This window comes from Pelophylax lessonae, assembly GCF_965119305.1.
Source record: "Pelophylax lessonae genome assembly, chromosome: 2".
Lineage (NCBI taxonomy): Eukaryota > Metazoa > Chordata > Amphibia > Anura > Ranidae > Pelophylax > Pelophylax lessonae.
In genome coordinates this window covers 358503699-358527990 of record NC_138769.1, presented here as the reverse complement: position 1 = coordinate 358527990, position 24292 = coordinate 358503699, and the positions used below count along the sequence as shown (strand labels likewise).

At 48.0% G+C, this 24292-nt stretch overlaps 1 protein-coding gene across 1 annotated transcript in view; it reads right to left on the bottom strand.

Moving 5' to 3' along the window:
- RLF (RLF zinc finger) overlaps positions 1–24292 on the bottom strand; it is a 161611-nt gene that overhangs the window by 78491 nt on the left and 58828 nt on the right. The window contains exon 3 of the mRNA XM_082246226.1: positions 13767–13848. Within this exon, the coding sequence (XP_082102352.1) occupies positions 13767–13848 (82 nt within the window). The remainder of the gene's footprint in view (positions 1–13766; positions 13849–24292) is intronic.

Here is a 24292-nt window from a genome sequence, read left to right as displayed (position 1 = left end):
GGGGCGAACACCCTGAATAAAAGTGCGAATTACTGGAGTCCCTTTCACCTCTGTTCTGCGCAGAAGCCTCAGCAGCAGTTTTAGTGGGGGAAACGCATAGATCAGCAGATACTGTCCCCACTGAGCCACTAATGCGTCTGTCAGAGGATCCAGAGAACGGGTACGAGAACAAACCTCTGCAACTTCCTGTTGAGCCAAGAGGCAAAAAGATCCACATCTAGAGTCCCCCACTGGACACACAGCAAGTGAAACCCCGCCGGGTGAAGGGACCATTCTCCCTGATCCAACACCTGACGACTCAGGTAATCCGCTTGCTAATTCTCCACTCCGGGAATATGCACGGCGGATAGGGCTGGAACAAAGTTTTCTGCCCATATTAGGATCTCGGCCACCTCTCGAGCTGCCAGGACACTCTTGGTGCCCCCTTGATGATTGATGTAAGTCACGGCAGTGGCATTGTCTGATTGAATCCTGATTTGTCCAGTGAATCAAGTAAAGCTTTATTGCTCTGAGTTCCATAATATTGATCGGTAGTCTGGACTCCTTTAGAGTCCAAGTCCTCTGGACATCCATCTTTCCAAGTAGCCCCCCCCCCCCAACCAGGCTGGCATCCGTGGAAACCACAGTCCAATACAGGGGAAGGCATGAATTGCCCCGACAAAGCCAGGGAGTGGACCCACCACACAGAACACTTCACGTGTTTTTGGCTCAGCAGGATCAGATAGTCCAAATATTTTGGATCCCTGTTCCACTTGACAAAACAAATCTCTTTGCAGAGGTCTCGTGTGGAACTGTGCGAACAGAACCGCCTCAAAAACGAAGACACCATCAGGCCCAGCCCTCGCATGCAAGTTCGTAGAAAGGACAGTTTTCTGGATAACCGCAGGCGAATCGCCCTCTGCAATTTTAGCAGTTTGTCCAGAGAAACACCCTCACTGAAGCGGAGTTCAGAGTCAGTCCCAGATAATCCAGTTTGGAGGATGGGACTAGAGCAGATTTCTGGAAATTAATGTTCCAACCGAACTCTTGCAGAGTCAGTACAGTAATGGTTAAGTCGGCCAGCAGGGCTGAATGGGAGTCTGCTCCTAAGAGATCGTCTAGGTACCATAGTACAGCAATCCCCCTCTGTCGCAGTAATGTCAATACCAGAGCCAACACTTTGGTGAAGACCCTGGGAGCAGAGGCGAGACCAAAGGGTAACACCACAAATTGATAATGCTCCTTGCCGCCCACAACGAAGCAAAGGAAACACTGGAGTCCAGCATAAATAAGAATGTGAAGGTAGGCTACCGTGCAAAACGATTCACTTTGAAACTTCTATACCCACATAAAGCGGTTCAGAGCCTTGAGGTCCAAGATAGGATGCACTTGCCTTCTTTCCTGGGCACAGTGAACGGGTTTGAGTAAAACCCTTGAAAGCATTCCCGAGAGGGAACCCGCCCAATCACCCCTGCAACAGCAAATCTTGTACCGCTTCTCGTAGATTCCTTAACCGATCCGGAGATAGGCGTAGATAGGGTGTGAAGAATCTGTTCAAACTTCGAGACCTGAATCAGTTTGTGGACCCATTCATAGTTACATTACATAGTTACATAGTAGGTGAGTTTGGGAGATTAGCTCGGTGGCGGGTATGGATGACCCCTTGGGGGGGTACGTTTACACAGGGAGATAGCCGAGAAGTGGTTGCAAACAACAGTTTGGTTTATTCTTGCAATTTACTTTACACAAGTGCAAGCCTCAAAAACATCAAAATAAAAATAAAACACAAAATAAATCCTTGCCACTGTGGGCGGCTACCTTCTCACATACAGGAACCTACCTACGGAGTCTGTCTCCAACCTACTGTTGGGCAAACTTTGCTGATCCTACAGCAGACACTCAATAGTCCATGTTTTTTCTCTTCACACAACAAATGTCCATTGAACATTTCCCTTTTCCTCTTCACATTGAACATGTCCCTTTGCTTTTCTCTTCACATAGAACACATTCCTTTGCTTGTCTCTTCACATAGCAAACAGTTAATTTATTTCTTCCACATAGAAATAGTTCATTTTCTCACCTTGAGAAGTCTTCACACTTTTTACCCTCCTCAGCGCACATCGCTTCAGGAGGTCTTCTCCCATGCTCGCACAGCGTCGGGAGGCACACATCTGACTGTCCTCCTCTACCCACACGGCGTCAGGAGGCAGCAATCCTTCTCCCAGGCTCACACAGCGACGGGAGGCACACATCTGACTGTCCTCCTCTCCACAGCATCAGGAGGCAGCAATCCTTAGACTTCCTTTGGACAAATTATAGAGGCCTTAACTTCCTCATTCCGAACAGCTGAATGGTTTTCAACTTCTTTACACCTTCCTGCTGCCTTTGCAGCCGACACCCTATAGTAATTGGTGAATTTTCTAAACCAGGTGGAAATGTATCTCCTGTCTGTGACTACATCCACAGATTTACCTGACTTCCTGTTACAGTGAGGTTGAATAAAGACAATAGTCCATCCAGTTCAACCTGTGTAGGTGTGCATGGATGTATTCATTTTTCATACCCCTGAATGTTTCGATCCTTGAGATATACGTACAAGAGTCTTTTAAAAGTAGCCATACTCCCCGCAGTTACTACCATTTGTGGCAGGGAATTCCACAGTCTTGTAGCCCATACAGTAAAGAACCCCCTGCGTAGCGTAGCCTGAGGTTAAATCTCTTCTCCAAACGCATTTTATAACCTCATGTACTCATGCATTCCTTGCGACTGAATAGTTTTTTTTTTCTATGCTCTGATCACCGTTGAGGTATTTGTAAATCGCTATCATGTTCCCTCTCACGCATCTCTTCTCCAGGGAGAATAAATCTAGTGCTTCTCAACTCTCCCCATTCCCCTTGAAACAAGAAGGACCATGGATCCGGAAAGAAACTAAGAAATCCCCCCCACCCCATTACGGGTGAGCGCGTCCCTTCATGCAGAAGAGGGCTTAACTGCAGAAATGGAGGGGCCTGCTCTTGGCTTACCCAAACATCTTCTAGGAACCCCCAGATGATCTAAAAGTCTTAGATCCTTCTCCTGCATGCCGGAGGCACAAAAGGGCCACTTGTATGCTGAAAAGAGGGGGCCCTGTCTTGACGAGGTGCCTTGCCCTGAGCAGATTGATGAAGAAGAGTACTCTTCCCACCAGTAAGACCGGTGTAAGTATTGAGCCCACTATCAAATGTAAGTGGCTGGACAGAGCCTCATCCTAACAGGGTCTTTAAAGACCGGAGGCTCCTCCATCAGAATCACAGTGGATTTATTCAGTTTGGAGATTGGGTGGTCCACCTTCGGTGGAACAGTTCATTTTTTGATCACAGCGTCCGCAAAGGGATAGCGTCTCGGGAAACGCTTCAGAACCACTAACGTGTTTAAAGCGCACCCACTGTTCAGTGACAATTTTCTCAAAAAGTTCCCGGACAAGGAAAAACCATCATCTCCACCTGAATTAGTGCGCGACGACGTAGACCCCTCACGGTAACTCACATCCATGGCGGCCAAATCAACCTCAGAATATACCTCAATATAGCAGAGTGAGGGAACGATCTACAGGGACCCCAATAGACTAACCACCACCCGATATTAGAGAGAGCAGAGCCAGTCTGAAGTGTACAGTAAACTATCCTTACAGGAAGAGGAAGTACCTGGGTCAGTACCAGAGGTAAAACCTTGCCACTCACTGCTGTACAGCATTCTCGGACTCCCAGAAAATGGCCGCCCAATGCATTTCAATGGGGGGACCACAACAAAATGGTAGCCCAATGCATTTCAATGGGAAACTACTAAAAAATGGCTGCCGAGCCTTGTACAGCTGATCTACAAGAAAATGGTGGCGTCCACGGCACACCATGCGATCTACAGGATCCCCTGAGGGGTCCAGAGGTCTACTCTGCATGAGGGGGGGGGGGGGGGGGCCCTGGCAGGGAACCCACCAAGAATATCCCCACCCCCCCCCAGCGGATCACACGATCAGCGGCATCGGTGTTCCCATCCCTAGCTACAGCCCCTGCACCGTACCCGACTAAGGTACGGACCCCTATGAAAGAGTGGGGAGGATGGCCTGTGGGGGGGCCTTGGATGGTCGATGGTCCCCAGAGACCCCACATACAAGGGGGGTAACCCAAGGGTCCGACCATCCCAGGGAGGGGCCCACATCCACCCTGGGACCACAAGAGATATGGGGGGACAATACTCACCATACCAACATTATTCGGGTGAGCGCCACTCCGGACAGACCACCTCTCCACCCGGGATGGGGGTGCTGATGGCCAAGGGATATGCTGCGACTCAAGCCAAATCAGGTCATGTGCATCCCGGCGAGGTGTTTGACTCGCGGACCAGCCCCCCGTCCAGTGGCGAGGCCTAGCCCTGAGCTGCGACCTGCACACGCTTGCTGGCAGGACTGGGAGACCATAAGGATCTAGAATACCCAGTGCGACATCCAGTTGTTGATTGTAGTTCTCTCAGGAACATAACTAGCTAAAAAAAATTACCCGACTAAGGTACGGACCCCTATGAAAGAGTGGGGAGGATGGCCTGTAGGGGGGCCTTGGATGGTCGATGGTCCCCAGAGACCCCACATACAAGGGGGGTAACCCAAGGGTCCGACCATCCCAGGGAGGGGCCCACATCCACCCTGGGACCACAAGAGATATGGGGGGACAATACTCACCATACCAACATTATTTGTGTGAGCGCCACTCCGGACAGACCACCTCTCCACCCGGGATGGGGGTGCTGATGGCCAAGGGATATGCTGCGACTCAAGCCAAATCAGGTCATGTGCATCCCGGCGAGGTGTTTGACTCGCGGACCAGCCCCCGTCCAGTGGCGAGGCCTAGCCCTTAGCTGCGACCTGCACACGCTTGCTGGCAGGACTGGGAGACCATAAGGATCTAGAATACCCAGTGCGACGTCCAGCTGTTGATTGTAGTTCTCTCAGGAACATAACTGGTTAAAAAAAATTAAATTTAGAGAAAAGGTTCCCTTATTACATAAATATGCTAGGACTGAAATCCCAGCAGGGAACTAAGTCCTTACTCCTGACTAGGCAGAAAAAAAACTGAATGCCTTTAGCAGAGTTAGTGGGTGTATACCCCCAGGGACTGCCCCATAGGCGTGGTAAAGATTTTTCCTGTCTAGTGTCCTACTCCTGTAGGGGGCAGCATAACCCAATGGTTAAGAAGAATATCGCGCTGAGTTGGTCAATGAACGATAAAGAAACATTCTTTTCCAGGTAAAAAAACAGCTCCTTTATATGCATTTCATGTCTTTGTTCAGCTTTTTGCCTGGAGTTCAGCGTAAAAGAACTACTTTACCTTTTTTTTTTTTTTTTTTTTCTTCTTTAATAAACTAGCTTTGCAGGGTAAGGAGCATTTGTAAAAAAAAAAAAAAAAAAAAAAAAACCTGTGCTACTTTGGCTAAAGTTGAATAATGTCCTTGTTTAAGCATTGACCATTTATGTACCTCCTGACTCCTGGGCAAAAACTCGTAGACATGGCAACACCCTACCCTGCGCCTTGTTGCTAGACACTGCTAAGACACTCCCAGCTATTACTGCTCACTTACACCATGGCAGGAGCGGAATTTCTTGGATTCTAACTTCCTGACATGCACTCTCTCTCCCCTGAAACAGCAGCTCAGAGATCAGCATTTGAATGATTAATTTATTTTGGTGGTGGGGACCAGGAAGAGTTGGTAGTGTCCTAGCAACAAGGCAACACAGGGGGATGCCATCTCAGACTTTTTTGACAATGCTTCCGGAGGTACGTAAAGGGCGTTAATCAACTTTATTAAAAGCTGCAGTTTGTTTTTTATCTACAGGCACCCCTTAACTGCATACTCAGTTTTTTTTAGCAAAAAGGTACACCCTTTAACCAGTTCTGGAACGGAAGGTTTTGCCCCCTTAATGACCAGGCCATTTTTTGTGATTCGGCACTGTGTTACTTTAACGCGGTCGTGCGACACTCTACCGAAATAAAATTGATGCCTTTTTTCCCCACAAATAGAGCTTTCTTTTGGTGGTATTTGATCACCAGTGCGATTTTTTTTTTTTTGGCCCTATAAAACAAAAAAAAAAAAAAAAAGAGCGACATTTCTGGAAGAAAAAAAAAAAACAAAACTATATTTTCCACTTTCTGCTATAGAACATTCCCAAAAAAAAAAAAAAAATTTAAAGATCAAACATTTTCATCCTTTTAGGCCAATTTGTATTCTGCTACAAGCATATTTTGATTGGTTTGCACAAAAGCTATCACGTCTACAAAATAGGGGAAGGATTTATGTCATTTTCATTTATTTACTAGTAATAGCGGCTATCTGCAATTTTTAGCAGGACTGCGGCATTGCGGCAGACAGATCAGACCTCTAATGGACACTTTTGGGGGGGATCAGAGACATTACTACAGTAGTCAGTGCTTAAAAAAAAAATGTGCATTGTTACTGTAATAATGACATTAGCAGGGAAGGGGTTAACCTAGGGGTGATTAAAAGGGTTAAATGTGAGCCTAGGGGAGTGTTTTCTAACTGTGGGGGGGAGGGACTCGTGAAATGATCATAGAGACCTGAGATCCTATATAGAAGGATAACAGGCGCTCTTGATCATTTCAGAGAGAACGGTCAACTGTGTTTACAATAGCTGATCGTTCGCTTTCAGCAGGGAGCGATCGTGGGTGGCCGGCGGTAATCCCGGCCACGTGCACTGGCATCCCCGCTGCCTAGTGGAGGCGGGAGCGCGCCACTGGCAGCGTGCGCTCGCCCCTCAGCACCACGCGCGTGAACGATGTAGGGCTAAGTTGGTTTGCGCAGAAGAGGCTGCCTGCCACAGTAAATCTGCGGCAGGCGGTCTTAATGTGGTTAATGTGAAACTTCAGACAAAATATTTATGATGCAGTCTGTTACAAGCATGAACACAGAAATTGTTTTTTTTTTTTTTATTTGACCCCACCAGAACAGTTTTTTTTACATGTTAATCCTGCCGGTGTTATTTTTCAACTTCCTCTAACACACCAAATGTATCATGGCAAAAGTGACAGTTAAAGGGTTTAAAAAATTTACTAACAGGGTGCTTACAATGGTCATCTTATCAAATATTTTTCCGAAAAGGAAAAAATGGATTTTTGTAAGATCTTACCGTAAAATCCTTTTCTCTTAAGCTCATTGACAGACGTAGTCTTCTTGATTCTCAAGAGCTGGGTTATGTTGTCTCCGCAGGAGTAGGACTAGGCAGAAAGACAAAACGTTCTGGCTCCACCTTAGGGGCAGTCCCTGAGGGTATATCCTCCCTCTCTCTGCTACAGGGAATCAGTTCTGTTTTAAAGCAGTACAGAGAATTTAACCCAACCCAACTCAATGATAGAGGGGCGGGTACTACGTCTGTCAATGAGCTTAAGAGAAAAGGATTTTACGGTAAGATCTTACAAAAATCCATTTTTCTCTATCGCTCATTGACAGACGTAGTCTTCTTGATTCTCAAGAGCTGGGACATCCAGAAGCAGTGCCACAAAATGAGGGGTGGGATTGACAGAATCAAAATCCAATCTAGAAGGCCCAACCGGAGCCAACCAGAAGTATCAAAGGACTCATCGAGTAAACAGATGAGACCTACCCCACAAATCCTCGAGGTAGACCAACAGTCTCCTCAAACAGTGGCCTGCAGGAACCTAGCAGCCAGAAGAGGCATCTGACGATGCCATCACATAAACCTTATACAATATTGTAAAGGTATGAACCGACTACTAAACAGTCGCCTTGAAAACCTGAACCACTGACGCCTGATGGCGGAAGGTCCAGGAAACTCTAAGCGCCCGAGTAGAATGCGCCTTAACAGGGAACGGGGGATCCCGACCCTTAGATAAAATAAGCCTATACCACCGTCTGTCTGATCCATCTAAAGATGGTCGCAGCAGAACAGGCAACCCCTTCTAGGGCCATCCGTGATCACAAACAGTGAATCCGTCTTACAAATTGAATCCGTAGTATTCAAGTATATCCTGATCGCCCGAACTACATCCAAGGAATGCCATGCAAATTCTCGAGGATGATTGGGCTAAGGACATAGGAAGGACAATACACTGTCCTTATTCAATGAAACTTTGAAACCACCTTAGAAGGAAGGATGGATTCGGATGAAGAACAACCTTATCCCTATGAACCACCAGATCTGGGGAACAACAGGATAATGCAGCCAGTTCTGACACCCTGCGTGCAGAAGTGATAGCCACCAAGAAGACCACCTTCTGGGATAAAGTAAGCAAGGGAATCTCCCTGATATTTTCAAAGGGAGGTGTCTGAAGAACCGACAGCACCAAATTAAGATCCCAGGATGGTAACGGCGCGTGCACTGGCAGAGCCAGGTGTCGCACACCCTGGATGAAATTCCGCACCAAGGAATGAGTAGACAAAAGCTTCTGAAAGAAGATAGCAAATGCTGAAACCAGACCCTTGATAACACTCAAGGCCAGCTTCTGCTCAACTCCCTGTTGCAGAAAGCCAATATTCGGACTACCGAATAAAGATGTAGATGGAACCCAAGGGATTCACACCACACAATATAAGACTTCCATGTACGATGATAATCTTTCTGGAAGTCGCTTTCCTTGTTTTAACTAGAGTAGGAATAACTGAAGCTGACAATCCCTTGTCCTTCAGCACCTGGGTCTCAATAACCAGGCCGTTTAAAACCAGCGATCGTAAAGCAGGATGGAAGATCGGTCCCCGAGACAGTAGATCCTCCCTGAGAAGAAGTCTCCACGGGACGTCCGCCATCAGTCTGACCAAGTCGGCGTAACAAGCTCGACGAGGCCAGTCCGGAGCTGCCAGGATTACTGGAATTCCTTCCTCTTCTATCCTGCGAAGAAGTCCTGGCAGTAACCCAAGAGGAGGGAAGGCATACATTAGCTGGTATTGCCCCCACGGGGCGATCAGTGCGTCTGCGGTTTCTGCTAGAGGATCGCGGGAGCGAGCCACGAATCTCTGAACTTTCCTGTTGAATCGAGATGCCAACAGATCCATATCCGGGGTGCCCCATTGTAGGCACAACTGGTGGAAAACGTCTGGATGGAGGGACCATTCCCCCTGATCCAGAGTCTGACGGCTGAGATAATCTGCCTGCCAATTCTCCAACCCCGGAATGAACACCGCAGAGATTGCTGGAACAAATCGTTCCGCCCAGCGAAGAATGCAAGCCACTTCTTTGGCCGCTCGGACACTCTTGGTGCCCCCCTGGTGATTGACATAAGCCACGGCCGTGGCGTTGTCCGACTGGATCCGAACCGGGCTGCCCTGGAGCTGCTCGGTCCAGTGAATCAGACAAAGTCTGATCGCTCTCAGTTCCTTTACTTTAATCGGTAACCTGGATTCTTCCGGGGACCAAAGTCCCTGGACAGATAACTGACCGAGAATTCCTCCCCATCCGGATAGACTGGCATCCGTGGTCACTGTCGTCCAATATATTGGCAGAAATGACTTTCCCTGGCTGAGCATCGGAGACCGAAGCCACCAGACCAGAGACTCTCTGGTCTGTTTGCTCAATCGGATCTGATTGTCCAGGGATTCCGGATTCCGATTCCATCTGAGAAGAATCTCTTGCTGAAGAATTCGGGTATGGGACTGGGCAAATGGGACTGCTTCGAAGGAAGCCACCATCAACCCCAGACCCCTCATGCAAGTCCGAAGGGAAGACCAGCTGTTGGTGGACTGCTGATTGAATCTTTCGGAGTTTCCCTACCGGAAGAAAAACTCTTGTCCTGACTGTGTCTAGAATTAGACCCAGATATTCGAGCCTCTGGGTGGGAACCAGAAATGACTTTTGCTGGTTCACCAGCCACCCGAATTCCTGTAAAGAAATCATAGTAATTTCTATGTTTTGTAGCAAGGTCTGAGGAGACTCTGCATGAAGCAGAAGATCGTCTAGGTAACCTAGAATCGATCTGCCTCTTTGGCGCAGAAGTGCCAACATTGGGGCCAACACCTTCGTGAAGACCCGCGGAGCCGTGGCGAGACCGAGAGGTAACGCCACAAACTGATAGTGGTTCTCTTCTACGGAAAAACGTAGAAACCGCTGATGTCCTGCGAAAATGGGAATGTGAAGATATGCGTCCTAGATGTCTATGGACGCTAGGACATCCCCTGGATGCAGAAAAGGCTGCTACTGTGCGAATGGACTCCATTCTGAATCTTCTTATGTAGACAAAAGAATTGAGTGCCCTTAAGTCCAGAATTGGACGCACTTTGCCCTCTTTCCTGAGTATTGTAAATAGGTTTGAATAAAAACCCCTGAAAGCGTTCTGTCCAAGGAACGTGGACTACCACTCCTTGTTGTAGTAAATCTGTGACTGCTCTCCACAGATCGTCTAAACGATCCGGGGATAGTCGGCTATTGGAAGGGAAGAATCGCGCCGGTGGGAGAGATCGAAGCTCGATCTTGTACCCTGACCTTATGACTTCGCAAACCCATCTGTCCAAGATTCTGGAAAGCCATGGATCCGGGAACCGGCGAAGACGTCCCCCCACCCCAGTTATGGGTGGGGGGCGCACCTTCAGGCTTTGGACGGTTTATCTTCAGGTCTAGAGGGGGCGGGCTTTTGCTTGCCCGACCAACGACCCCTGACGCCTCCTGCAGGAGCTTTGGAGGACTTAATTTTTTCACCCGCGGGACGAAAAAAAAAAAACCTCTTGTGAGCAGAAAAAGAAGGCCCTCGTCTTTGACGAGTTCCTTTACCTTTAAAATTTTGCGGTAAAAAAGGTGCTCTTTCCACCCGTGAGATCCTTAATGATCTCATCTAAGTTGGCTCCAAATAGACGCTCTCCTAAAAAGGGGAAATTAGCCAATGCTTTTTTGGAACCTTGGTCGGCTAACCAACCTTTTAGCCACAGTGTACGCTTGAGAACCACCGCTGAGACAGATGCTCGTGCCAATAATGAAGTGGCGTCTAACGCCGCATCACACACAAACTGTAACCCCTGTATCATCTGTTCCAACAAATCTGATACCGCCTGAGGGACCTCTTCTAGGTCCCGGCGTAACCACTTGGTCCATACAGTTACAGCCTGCGAAACCAGATCAATAGCAATTATTGGTCTGAAAGCTGATCCAATCAAGGTAAACATGGTGCGAGACATAGCTTCTATCTTGCGAACCACTGGATCTTTAAAAGACGGAGCGTCTTCTAGAGGAATAACCGTGGCTTTATTCAATCTAGCAATTGGTGAATCCACCACAGGTGGTTCTGTCCATTTCTTAATGAGGGTTTCCTCAAACGGATAACGCCTGTTAATGCGTTTAGAAATAGTAGAAATGCGTTTTGGCAGACTCCATTCTTCTTTGATTGGATTGCCAAAACATTTGGGCAATGGAAAAAACCTTCGCCACTAGATGCGTTTTTAGTCCCAAAAGGGATTTCAGTTTCAGCTATTTCTGACGGAATACCCTGTAATCTTAAGGTCTCTTGAACAGATACCATGAGTGCATTTACCAACGCTTCCTCTCTGGCTATGGCTGATGCCGAAACATCCTCCTCACTGTCTGAAAAGACAGTACACGAGACACCAATACCAGATGAAGTACCTGCAACTGCAGAAATAGGCTCAGAGTCTGAATCCGAGGTTTCAGATAATAAGGGGTTAGGCGGGGGTCGCTTACTTGCGCCCTGTCCCTGACAAGCCACTTCCACCCGGGACACAAGCTTCCATAATAGCGGACAATGATTTAATCGTCAGTGGGGTGCTGGAGGATCCCGCAGACCCCTCGAGGGGATCCGGAGGAGATACATGAGTGGCAGGGTCCATGATAATTCAGGACACCTTTGCCAGAAAACACAAAAAAACTTTTTTTTTTTTTTTTTTTAAATAAAAAATACCTCTTTTTTTTTTTTTTTTTTTTTTTTTTACAAAATTTTTTTTTTTTTTTTTTTATGTCTCCCCCCCTAGCGCAATAGCGCCCCTCAGAGTACCTGCTTCTCGATCCCACAGAGAGAGAGAGGGACCCCCAAGGCTCACCAACCGATGCAATGAAGTTTCCAACAAACTGCAGTCAGCGTCTGTCTTTACAGACTGGAAGGAGCTGTTGCTTTTTCCCGGGTAGAAGGACGTGGCTCCGCCCCCTGTGTACGCCTTCCGGCGTTCCCAGCTCTCCACGAGGTAGCTGGGCTCATGAAACATGGCCGCCCCCATATAGGAGACATTAGACTCCAAAAACATGGCGGCCGGCGTGACCTGAGGACATGCATGCACCTGGTCTACGGCAAAATGGCGGCGGACCGCCGAAAACGTTTTTCCCAGCACATCCACCTGCATCTCTGCTGAGTGGCGATTGATAGATCTACAGGAGATACACTACAAATAAGGTAGGATTATACCTCCTATGTCTGCTGTAATGCTACAGTCTGCTGGGTAGAGTGTTAGCTCTCAAACCAAGTCCACTTCCCACAAACACATACTGTATTTACAAGGGGGACTTTTAGTGTCAGATATATACTGACCATGTATGGAGGGGCCCATAATTCATACTGCCTCATAACGAGGAAAGAAAAAAGGGAACGTTTACTCACCATACCGAACCGACAGGCACCCTCTCTTCACAATACCCTCTCCACCGGGGTGGGGGTTTGTGGACCACTCCGGACGCCTCGACTCTCAGGTTCCTGGCGTCCAAGCGAGACTTTTAACTTGCAAGGTCAGTCCCTCCACTGGGACTCCGTCGCGGCCGACCCAGCGCGGAGCTCTGGTCTGCACGCGCTCGTAGGCAGAAACCGGGGTGACCACTGGATCTCAACATCCAGCCCGTCGCCCGGCCCCGCATACTTACTTGAATGTGTCGCGGCCGACCAAGCGCAATGCAATGGTCTGCGCGCGCTCGTAGGCCGGCTGGGGTGACCACTAGTGTCGCCCAGTCCGGCGTTTTTTGCTTGAAGATCTCACAGGAAAAACACTGGAGAAAAAACTACCTAAAAAATATTTCTTCTAAAGAAAAAATCTTGCCAGGACCAAAAAGATCCCAGCAAGGAGCTTAGGTCCTTACTCCTGACTAGACAGAAAAAAACTGATTCCCTGTAGCAGAGAGAGGGAGGATATACCCTCAGGGACTGCCCCTAAGGTGGAGCCAGAACGTTTTGTCTTTCTGCCTAGTCCTACTCCTGCGGAGACAACATAACCCAGCTCTTGAGAATCAAGAAGACTACGTCTGTCAATGAGCGATAGAGAAAAAATAGTTGCTGCAACTGCTTAAAGCTGAGTTCCTTCCAAAAATGGGACTGCTGCTGATCTGCTCCCCCCCGGTGACAAAGTTGGCACCTTTCAGGGGGGAGTGGGAACGGGAACCTGTTTTAGATAGGTAATCATCTCCACTTCTGGGAGATGTTGCTGCCCCATTCGGAAGTTCGGCCCCCCTCCTTCCCCCGCCACCGGGCCAATTAGAAATGTCGGCGGCAGCACCTGACAGTGTGCCGACAACACTTGTCGGACAGGTAAGTGTCAATGTATTAAAAGTCAGGTAGGTGCTGATTTTTCCCCCCCCCCACCCCAGGCAGGACTCCTCTTTAATAAGTGTTTGCTAGAGTTGGGCTTTCAAATGTTAGCCACTTACTTTTAAAGTTCACACAATCAAAAAGTCAGTTTGAAAAACTACCCTCTTCACAGGTTAAAAACAGTGCTGTCCAAAAGTGGTTACAGCCACAATATACTAATTCGTTATATTAAAATGTTTTTTGATTTAGATACATTTTAAAAATAGAGACAGATACTTGACTCACAATTATCGACTTTTTCATGCACTCTCCTCGATCACTTGAAAGATCATCCTCCGACATTGAAAGTACTACTTCAAAGCAACTCCTGAAAAATAATAAACACACTAAGATAAGTGGAACGCACTCAGGTTAACATGAAGTCAGAATTTGCATACATTACCAGCTCCTGTGACAAACATAAGAATGTTTAAAACGATGTATATGCTCTTCTAGGTTTTACTAAATTAGCAGTATAAAATGATTTTGAAAGTATCAGATTTAATCTAAATAAAAAAAGCTGCAAGAAACAACTGCTGTAACCTTCAAAACAACACTGTTACGACAAATATTGAGCCACTATAAAAACAATGCTCCAACATTTCCTTATGGTGGCAAAGATTGCCCATCCCTTTTAGGCACCAGCACCATTCAAGGGGTGGGCTAATAGGCATGCGAGTAGGGAGGTACTGGCAAACTCGAAAAATAACCAGATGTGGACTATGGCATGGAATTGGCCAGTGAAGGATGACATCAGCCGCATGCGAGTCAGCCAGAGTGCACCAAGAATGGACAGGAGCAGCCAAGTGCACATTTATTAGAGATTACAAGCAGGCAGATAAATGTGGCTGATTGAAGTTTTCTACAAGTTAGGTTTCATTCCACTTTAAAGCTACATTCACCAAGCACTTTTTTTGTTCAGAGGCAACTAAATGTTTTCCCTAGATACTGCACACAAACTGACCAATTCGCTGCAGCCAGTTTGTACACAGCCAAATCTCCGCAGAAATGCAGCCCCCGGATGCGCAAGGTGTCCAGGGTCAGCCAGCAGCCTTATTCAGATGATTAGTTAACTAATAACAGCAGCAGCACCAGCCACTAATCTACTTTTTTTGTGAAACTGCTATAACTGATAGAAATCACTTTAAAGCAGCGCTGTCAACATCAGGCAAGTCACTATTATCCCAAAGTGTGCAGCTATATTCACCAAGGGAAAGTTTAATCCATTTGCTTCAAATGAAGTGCACCATGCATTGGTAGTAGTGCATGTAGCACCCTCCTAGATAGGCGCTAGGTAAAGCATTTATATTGCTCCATCTGCTTATCAGGGGAGCCTGATCTGTTAGTTATGCCTGTTTCATGTGTCCAGGTGTGAGTCACTTGATCTGAGGGAGCATTCCCACTGTATCCAATAGGGGAGCCTGTTGGACAGTGGAAGAAACCTAGCCAGTGACACACAGGCTTTTGTGGCAGTCCCAGTGGGAGGGCACCACTACAGTGCATCCTGAGATTGACCATAAAAGCTGAGGTCACATGTGACAGGGCATCTTTGGCGGGAAGCAGAGCCCCAGGAGGAGGGTGACGGCTGTCTCTCCTCCTGCAGTCTGAGGAAAGTGGTTACAGGCAGTCGGCCTAGTGAACCAGGTGTGGATTAGAGCCTTGAGGATCCTGGAAAAGCTGACGGTGGAGCAGTGGACAGAGCTACCTGGGGAAAAAACAGTGTCCGTGAGTACCTGGGCAGACCCCTTGACAAGCCCCCTGGAAGGGGGACCACTACAGTGAGGTCAGTGGACAGAAAATCAGCTCACACAGGCAGTGATAGAAAAGGGGGTGCCAAATAGAACCCTGAAGAGTAGAGTAAAAGGGGGTGTCAAGTGGAACCCTGAAGAGTAATCTACCAAGTAGTTTCCCTTTCTAATACTTCGCTTCAGTGGCAAGGTGAAGCAGCGGCCTTGCCGCACTCAAAATAGCTAGAAGTCTTCAAGTTGTGCATAATTTATCAAGTTGGAGTATTCCACTCATCCCTTCTCCCATCCCAAGTTCTAAAATAAAAACAAAAACCAAATCCTCTGGACTGTTTTCTGACTGAGCCAAACACTTAAAGTACTAAGAATTCATAAGTTGTTGCTATCCCAGGGAAAGCCGCTTCAAGCAGCTCCCAAAAGGGAGTAGTGCTACATGTATGATAGACTCTTGGCTACAATGAAGTAGAAAATAGAGCAGCTTTAAAAAATGCCTCATCATTTCTTCATGTGGCAGAAGTGCAGGTCCCAGGCGGTTTACCTTGTCCCTCCCAACCTGGATAGGACAGCAATAAGTTGTTCAGCTATCAGATGACTGGGATAACTTTCAGATGACTGGGATAGCTTTGAGAAGAAGGTGCCAGTGCTAGGACCATTAACACTCTAGGGGCTGAAGGCAAGCCTGAAAGAGCCACAAACCAAATAGTGACTGTCACCATGGCAGCAAAGAAACCACTGGCAAAAAACTGGATTTTTGACTTACCGTAAAATCCATTTCTCTTAAGTTCATCAGTTCCGGAGGGAGAAAACACCTTGACTGGGGACGAGTCCAAAGTCAGGCCCAGATAGTCCAGTCTCATGAAGGGACCAGGGATGACATCTGAAGGTTCACAACCCACCTGAACTCCTCCAGAGTTCTCATGGGGACTTCCATATTCATTGTCAGCACCGTAGGGGACTCCCCACGGAGAAGCAGATCAGCCAGGAAGCCAGGACCAATACGCCCTGCTGACGCAACAGCGCCAGGACCGGAGCCAACACCTTTTGTAAAGACCCGAGTAGCAGAAGGGAGACCAAGGGGTAACGTAAAAAAAAACCGATAGAGATCCTACCCGACGGCAAAAAGAGAACCGGTTGGTGTCCCAACATAACGGGATGTGAAGGTAGGCATCTTGACTATGGAGGCAAGGAATCCCCCCTGATGTAGGGAAGCCACCATTGTGCGAACCGATACCATCTTGAATTTTTGATCCGCACGGAACTATCAAAAGGGCCAGCAGGTCCAGCTTGTTGAACCAGAGCCTGAACTACCCCAAGAGCGCCTGCAAGCGATCCGGGGACAGCCGTACATTGGAAGGGAAAACCCCACCGGAAAAGCTGACCGAAACTCGATCTTGCAACTAGACCGCATGGCCTCCTGAACCCAGCTGCCTGGGATCCGGGCCAGCCGCAGGTTTGAGAACTGGCAAGGACGTCCCCCCACCCCATAGATGGGTGAGGACGCACCTTCAGTTCAAGTAGGCCTTGTCCGCAGGTCTGGAAAAAAATGATCTCTTGTTCGCCAGACCAGGGTCGTTTGGAACCACCCGAGGAAGTCTTCAAGGACTTCGCCACATCCACTGTCCCAGAGAGATGAAGAAACTGTTTGTGAGCCGACAAGGAGTGACCCAGTCTGCGACGAAGGCCCTTACCCCTGTTAGCCTGTGGAAGAAAGGCACTCTACCCCCCGTGGGACCCTTAATGTCATACAGGGCAGCGCCAAACAGACGATCCCCCTGAAAAGTTTGATCTGCAGACCAACACTCCGGTCAAGTATACGCTGGACAACCACCGCCTAACCGGCAGGTGACCCATATAGAGGAGCCGTGTCCAGCGCGGCATCGCAAAGAAATTGTAGCCCCTGCGCCAGCAGGTCCAACAGCTCCCCCAGGGCAGGAGGGACTTGCCCTTCAAGTCACGGCATTGGAACTCCGCCCATCAGGCAGAGTCTGCGCAGCAAGGGCAATCATGAACACTGTACCCAGTGCAGACCCCGTCAGGGAGTACAGATCGCAGGCCACAGCCCCCAAGTCCTTAAATGACAGGGATTGCTCCACCGGAACAACGGTAGGCCTATCCAGCCTACAGACTGTACGTCCACCATAGACTGAACAGTCCACTGTACCAGAGACACAAGGGTAACTTCTAGCAGCTGCTTAGACACCCCAGGGGAATGTCTCAGACGGTCCCATCCTACATGAGCACGCTAGCAAAATAAGCTTCTCTGTGGTTGGCATGTGAGTGCCAGATGCTACCTCCCAGGCCCAGCTGCCATTGCATCCCCCAAATTGCAGGCTGTCACTCCCCGAAAACATCCAGTGCATCCACCAGTGCCAGTATCATGCGCGGCAGGGGAGGTAGAAATGTCATCCATATTATCAGACAGACAGAGCGCGAGGTAAAAGACCCAGCAGGGAGGCCCACGTATGCAGCGGCTGAGTCAAACTCAGGGGGGCTCCTCTCACCAAAAGAAAGCCTCCCGGCACACCCACTGACCTTCACAGCAAAAGATTCCCCACAAAATGGCCGAAAACGGATGTACCAAGATGGCCACCATAGAAGCAGACGAGGCTACAGGAAAAAGGTGGGAATACGGTAACCAGGACCCACAGGGGGATCCATGCCAGCCGATCTAACACCAGCCAGCTGCAGGAACCTCATCAGGCAACACCCCCCCCCCCCCACACATGAACGGTTGAGTGCCGCGGACGGTGCACTCCCTGGCCCCCCATGCGGCCTGCAAACTAGGTCCCAACCCCAGGTAGGCCCAAACAGTCCCCCACCTGGAGGGAGGGGGTGGGTCACAACAGGACAGAGGGAAACCCAGGAGTGTGCCTGCAATTCAGATTGTTAAAAGTTGTTAAAAGTGGTATTAAACCCAAAAATGAAAAAAATTGTACTTTGATCAATTCTTCGATATGGTGACTGCATTATTTTTCTTTTTTGGCTTTTTTCCTTAAAGTGATTGTAAAAGGTTTTTTTTTTTATTTTTATATAAAACAAACATGTTGTACTTACCTGCTCTGTGCAAGGGTTTTACACAGGGCAGCCCCAATCCTTTTCTGGGGCGCCCCAATTGTGCTCCTGGCTCCTCCTCTTCATTGAATGCCCCCACAGAGAGCAGCTTTAAACGAGGGCACCCTTGCGGGTGCACTCACGGGTCTGGCTGCTCAGTCCATTGACACAGACAGCAGGACTCGAACCCACCCCCCACGTCACTGGATTTGTTCGACAATGGCTCCCGCTGTTATCAATCTATCCAATGAGGACCCGAGGCTGGAGCCGTTGGGCTCGTGCTAGTCTCTGGAATGTTTGGGTTCAGGTAAAAATAACAGGGGGTCTGGGGGACAGCTGCAACCAAGAAGGTTTTTCACCTTAATGCATAGAATGCCATAAGGTGAAAAACCTTGAGACTTTACAACTCCTTTAATTTGAAGCTGTCCAGCCAGTAAGTCTGTTACTTTTCAAATTACTTTAAGAGACCAAGCTGTCCAGACAAAGTAGCAGTTACAGGATTGAGACATACCATTTGCCACCGATAGGGGTGCTTACAATTGTCAGCATATATTCATTTATGTAAAACCTTTATCACAAAGGAAAAAATGGTTTGCTGTAGCTGCCTATAACATGTTAGCTGTTATTCAGCTTCAATTTGTTAGTCGTCTAAAACTGCCAGTCTACCCACTAAACAGAAAATGCTGCGGTATCCATTTTACTACTTCATCCAGAATACAGAAACCCTAAGACAGAAGTATGTTACTGCCTGGTTTTCTATTTCACCAGGTGAAATAGAGGGAAACAAAAGACTGAAGAAATGAAAATGTACAACCAATTGGAAAGAATGGGATTTTTGACCTATCGTAAAATCCATTTCTCTGATGTTCATTGAAGGACACAGCTCCTGATTCTTCTCAACCATTGGGTTATACTGCCCCCTACAGGAGTAGCACACTAGGCAGGAAAAAGCTCGACAACGCCTATGGGCAGTTCCAGGGGGTGTACACCCAATCTAAGCTATAGGCACTCAAGTTTTGTTACAAGCAGTGTCAGAAGAAAGCCAACTCCACAGAGAGGTGAGTGCTGTGTCCGTCAATGAATATATATAATATTATAATGGATTCTTACAGTAAGCCAAAGATCCCATTTTCTCTTTCGTTCACTGACGGAGACAGCTCCTGATTCTTCTTAACCATTGGGACATCCCAAAGCAGTATTAAACATGAGGGCTGGATAAAAAGCAGAAAAAATCTGATTCCTAAGGCTACCATAGCCAACCAGGTAACATGGAGCTCAACCATAAACAATTGGAGCTCACCTGTAAAAAAACAATACACCCTCAATAAGGACCAGGTCCTCTAACAGCAGCTAGCAAAACCTTGCGGCCAAAATAGCATCCGCAGATGCCAACACATCCACTTATTTTTGTAAAATGTTCACCAACGTCCAGGTGGCCGCCTTGCAAACCTGCATCACTGATGCTTGGTGACGGAAAGCCAAGGAGACACTAGGTGCCCTAGAAGAGTGCTTCTCGACAGGGAAAGGAGGAACTTGACCCAATGCAATAGGTCTGAACCACCGTCTGTCTAATTCATCTGGAAAGTGTCTCAGAAGAAGCAAACAACCCTTTGTGAGGTCCATTCGTGAACACAAATCGAGAGTCTTACTTCCTAAAAAAAAAAAAAAAAAAAAAAAAAAGGACTCCGTAGCTGCCAGGCACACAGTAATTGCCCGGGCCACAAACAAGGTATGCAAGGTAATTTCCTTCGGATGTTTAGCCTGGGACACAGGGAAGGCAACAAAATGTCTTCATTCAAATGACAGTCAGAGACCACCTTAGGAAGGAATGACGGACGGGGCGAAGCACCACCTTATCCTTGTGTATCACCACAGAAGGTGAACAACAGGATAACGCCGCCAGTTCAGACACCCTGCGTGCAGAGGTGATAGCCACCAAAAAAAGCCACCTTCCAGGGCAGAGCAAACAGGGAACCTCCCAAATATGTTCAAAGGGAGGCTTCTGTAGAGCTGAGAGCACCACATGAAGATCCCAGGGACGGCAACGAAGCCCGCACTGAAGGAACCAAATGTCAGACATCATGAAGAAAAGTACGCACAAGGGAGAGTGAGGCCAAAGGTTGTTGGCCAAAGCAGATACTTGGCCCTTGATGGTACTCAAGGCCAATTTTTGTTCAACCCCCCGTTAAAGGAAGGTTAAGATCTGATCCACTGAGAAGGAGAGAGGATGAACCCCAAAGAGACTCATGCCACACAATGTACATCTTCCACATACGATGGTAGATCTTCCTAGAAGTAAATTTTATTGCTTTAACAGTGTAGGTATCACCGACTCAGACAAACCTCCATCCTTCAGCACCTGGTGTTCAACAGCCAAGCCGCAAAGCCAGTGACCATAAAAGCAGGATGGGCGATCGGTCCTCGGGACAGCCGATCCTCCCCGAGAGGAAGCCCCCCCAAAGAGCATCGGTGGCCAGCCGTACCAGATTGGTGTACCAAGACGGCGAGGCCAGACTGGATAAAATCCCTTCTCTACTTTGATCCTGCACAGGAGTTATGGCAGAAATTTGAGAGGGCTGTAACAAATCAGTCAACACACTTTAGAATGCCGACTACTTCACGAGCCGCCAGGACACTACTTGTGCCCCCTTGGCCGTGGCATTGTCCAAATTAATTCGTACTAGACACCCCTGAAGACGAATTGCCCAATGAGCCAGACAAAGGCTGATCGTTTGGAGTTCCAGAACATTAATCAGCAGTCTGGACTCTGCCAGAGTCCAGACCCCCTGAGCACATCTGTGCTGAGGACGCGTCCCCACCCAGACAGGCTGGCATCCATAGTGACAATCGTCCAGTACAGGGGAAGAAAGGATTTTCCCTGTCGAAGTGCCAGAGAAAGAAGCCACCTTCGTGGACGATCCTTGTCCCATTTCACCAGAATCTCTTTAGCAGAGATCTTGTGTGGAATTGTGCAAACAGACCGCCTCAAGAGTGGACACCATCAGGCCCAGCAACTGCACGCAAGCCTGGAGGGATGACCGTCTGCTGAACAACAGAAGCTGAATTGCAACCTGCAATGGCTGGAGTTTTTCCAGAGGAAGAAACACTCTGGCTGAGGCCGAGTCAGACCCAGATAGTCCAGTTTTTGTGGACAGAACCAAAGCAGACTCCTGAAGGTTCAGAATGCAACCGAACACCCTCAGAGTTTGCAGAGTAATCTCCAGTTGTCCATCAGAGCAGTCGGAGCCCTCCGCTCGCTGAAGATCATCCAGGTACCCTAGGACTGCAATCCCCCCGCTGACTCAAAACAATGCCAGCACTGAAATCAGAACAATCACCCCTTGAAGGAACAAGTCTTGCACTACCCCAAAAGAGACCCATTAAGTGATCTGGAGACAAGTACAGGTTGGAAGGGAAGAACCTTTCCGGAGGAGAAGACCGAACTAGATCTCGTAGCCTGACCAAATAACTTTGTGGACCCACGTTTCCTATACCAGGGAGGTCCACGGATCCAGAAACCCCCAAAGACATTCCCCTACCCCAGATACGGGTGAGGCACCACTCCAAGCAGAGGCAGCCTTGTCCACAGGTCTGGAAGAGCCCGCTTGTGACTTCCTAGACGAGGTCCTCTTGGAACCTCCAGTGGAGGCCCTGACTTTTGATCCCTTGTCTTGACATCCTGAGGGACCAAAAAAAACCTCTTCTAAGCCGAGGAGAATGGCCCACATCTAAGATGGGGCTCCTTGCCCTTGGTAGCTTGTGGAAGAAGAGTACTCTTCCCACCTGTGAGACCCTTAATGATATCATCCAAGGAAGCGCCAAACAGGCAATCCCCTACGGGGGGGGGAATGATAAGAGAAGGCCTCCTTAGAAGTCTGGTCCGCCAACCAGCATTTCAGACAGATGATACGCAGAAGGACCACTGCTGATACAGACAGCCTAAAAATCAAAGGAGCCGAATCCAAGAGGCATCACAGATAAACTGTAGCCCTTGGACCAACTGATCCCCAGCTCCGCAAAGACAGGGGGAAGCGGTTTCCCCTCCAGGTCCAGTCACAACCGTTTAGCCCCCTCAGTCAGAGCTTGCGACCCCAGGGCAATAGTAAATACCGGCCTAAGTGCTGAACCAGCCACAGCGAACATATGGAAGGCCAGAGCCTCCGCCCTCCTATCAGCTGGATATTTAAAGGCCGGGTACTCCTCAACCGGAATGAAGGTAGCTTTATTTAACCTGGGAACCGAGTCTACTACAGGTGGGACCATGCACCTTTAACACAGTTAATCCTCATAAGGATACCGCAAGCAAAAAGTCCTTAGAAATCACTGCGTTTTGGACAACCCCACTGTTTACATGACAATGTTATCAAAGTAAGTTACAATACAAGCCTGCTTTTAATACAGCCTACATGATGTGAATACAGAAAGGCCATAATATCCTTATTTTATGGAGACACAGAACGTTTTAGTATATCTAGAAGAATAGAGAGATACTTCAGAGTTCTCTATTTAGCTCTACATAGTTTACCAGCTGCAATCAGCAGGATACACTGAGTGAAATCAAGCTCTGAGTTCCAGATAATGTAAGGTATCAAAAGTATTACAAGTACTTTACATGCTAAAAAAAAATTATGCATCATACTGATTGCATGCCATTCTTCATGATAGACCTGCTTAAAGTGGTAAGAAATGCTTTTTTTTTTTTATTAAATTCATACCTAGTTAAAGTGTAACGTCACCTTTGTTGAGGAAAAAAAAAAAAAAAACCATACCCCTCTGGGTGTTCTATGTACATTGCAGGGATTTTAACAAACTTTGTTGCAGATTCCTACCTTTTGTTATTCTGAAGAAAATCCTACCTTTTGTTATTCTGAAGAAATCACGGTTTGTGCCTTTGTGCTGAGTGGGTCAAATGGGAGTGGTTTCATAATTATCTATCAGCTTTGGCATCTGCAGGGCTCTCATGAGAAAAGCTGCTGGGCCTGCATCCCTTTAGACGTGTTTCTATTGGGAATAGCTCTCCAAAAAAGGGAATTTTTGTAAAATCTTACCGTAAAATTCCTTTTTCCGAGTCCTCCGACAGTCGCCGCCCACTCATACAGTCTTCACCAATGGGGTATTGACTTCATCTCCACAGGAGTAACTAGGCATAAGACTTGTTAAAAAACAAAGCATCTACATAGACACACACATGGGGGCTGTCCCACTGGTCCAATACCCCCCCCTGCAATCAGCCATCCCAACTCAGTTTGGTAGCAAGCAGTTAAGTGTATAAGAACCCCAATAGAGGGGCGGCGACTGTCGGAGGACTCAGAGAAAGGAATTTTACGGTAATATATTACAAAAATTCAGTTTTCTCTTACGTCCTCCGACAGTCGCCGCCCACTCATACAGTCTTCACCAATGGGGATGTCCCAAAGCAGTGTAGACATGAGGGGTGGGCAACGCAACCGTCAGAAAGGCAACGCAGTACCCACAACAGAGAAAGGAACCTTACGTGAACAGAAAGGTAACCCTCTGGGTAACAAAAAAGGCTCAACAGGAGCAACAACCCAGGAAAGCAAATAACCAAGGGGATAAACAACCCCAACAGCCAGGGACCCAAAATAAAAACCAGGGTTCCCTTAGGGTACAGCCGCACAGAGAACTTTGCGGCCAAAGGAGGCATCCGCCGATGCCAGAACATAAATTTTGTAAAATTTTGAAAAGGTGTGTACCGACGACCAAGTCGCAGCCTTACACACCTGAGCCACCGAAGCCTGATGTCAGAAAGCCCAGGACGCACTCACCGCTCTGGTAGAGTGCGCCTTGACAGGGAACGGAGGTACCCGTTCCTTCAACGAATAGGCTTGTACAATTGTCTGTCTGATCCATTTTGAAATGGTTGCCGCAGACGCAGTCATACCCTTCCGAGGTCCCTCAGGAAGGACAAAGAATCAGATTTCCGAAAGGATTCAGTCGACGACAGGTAAACCCTGA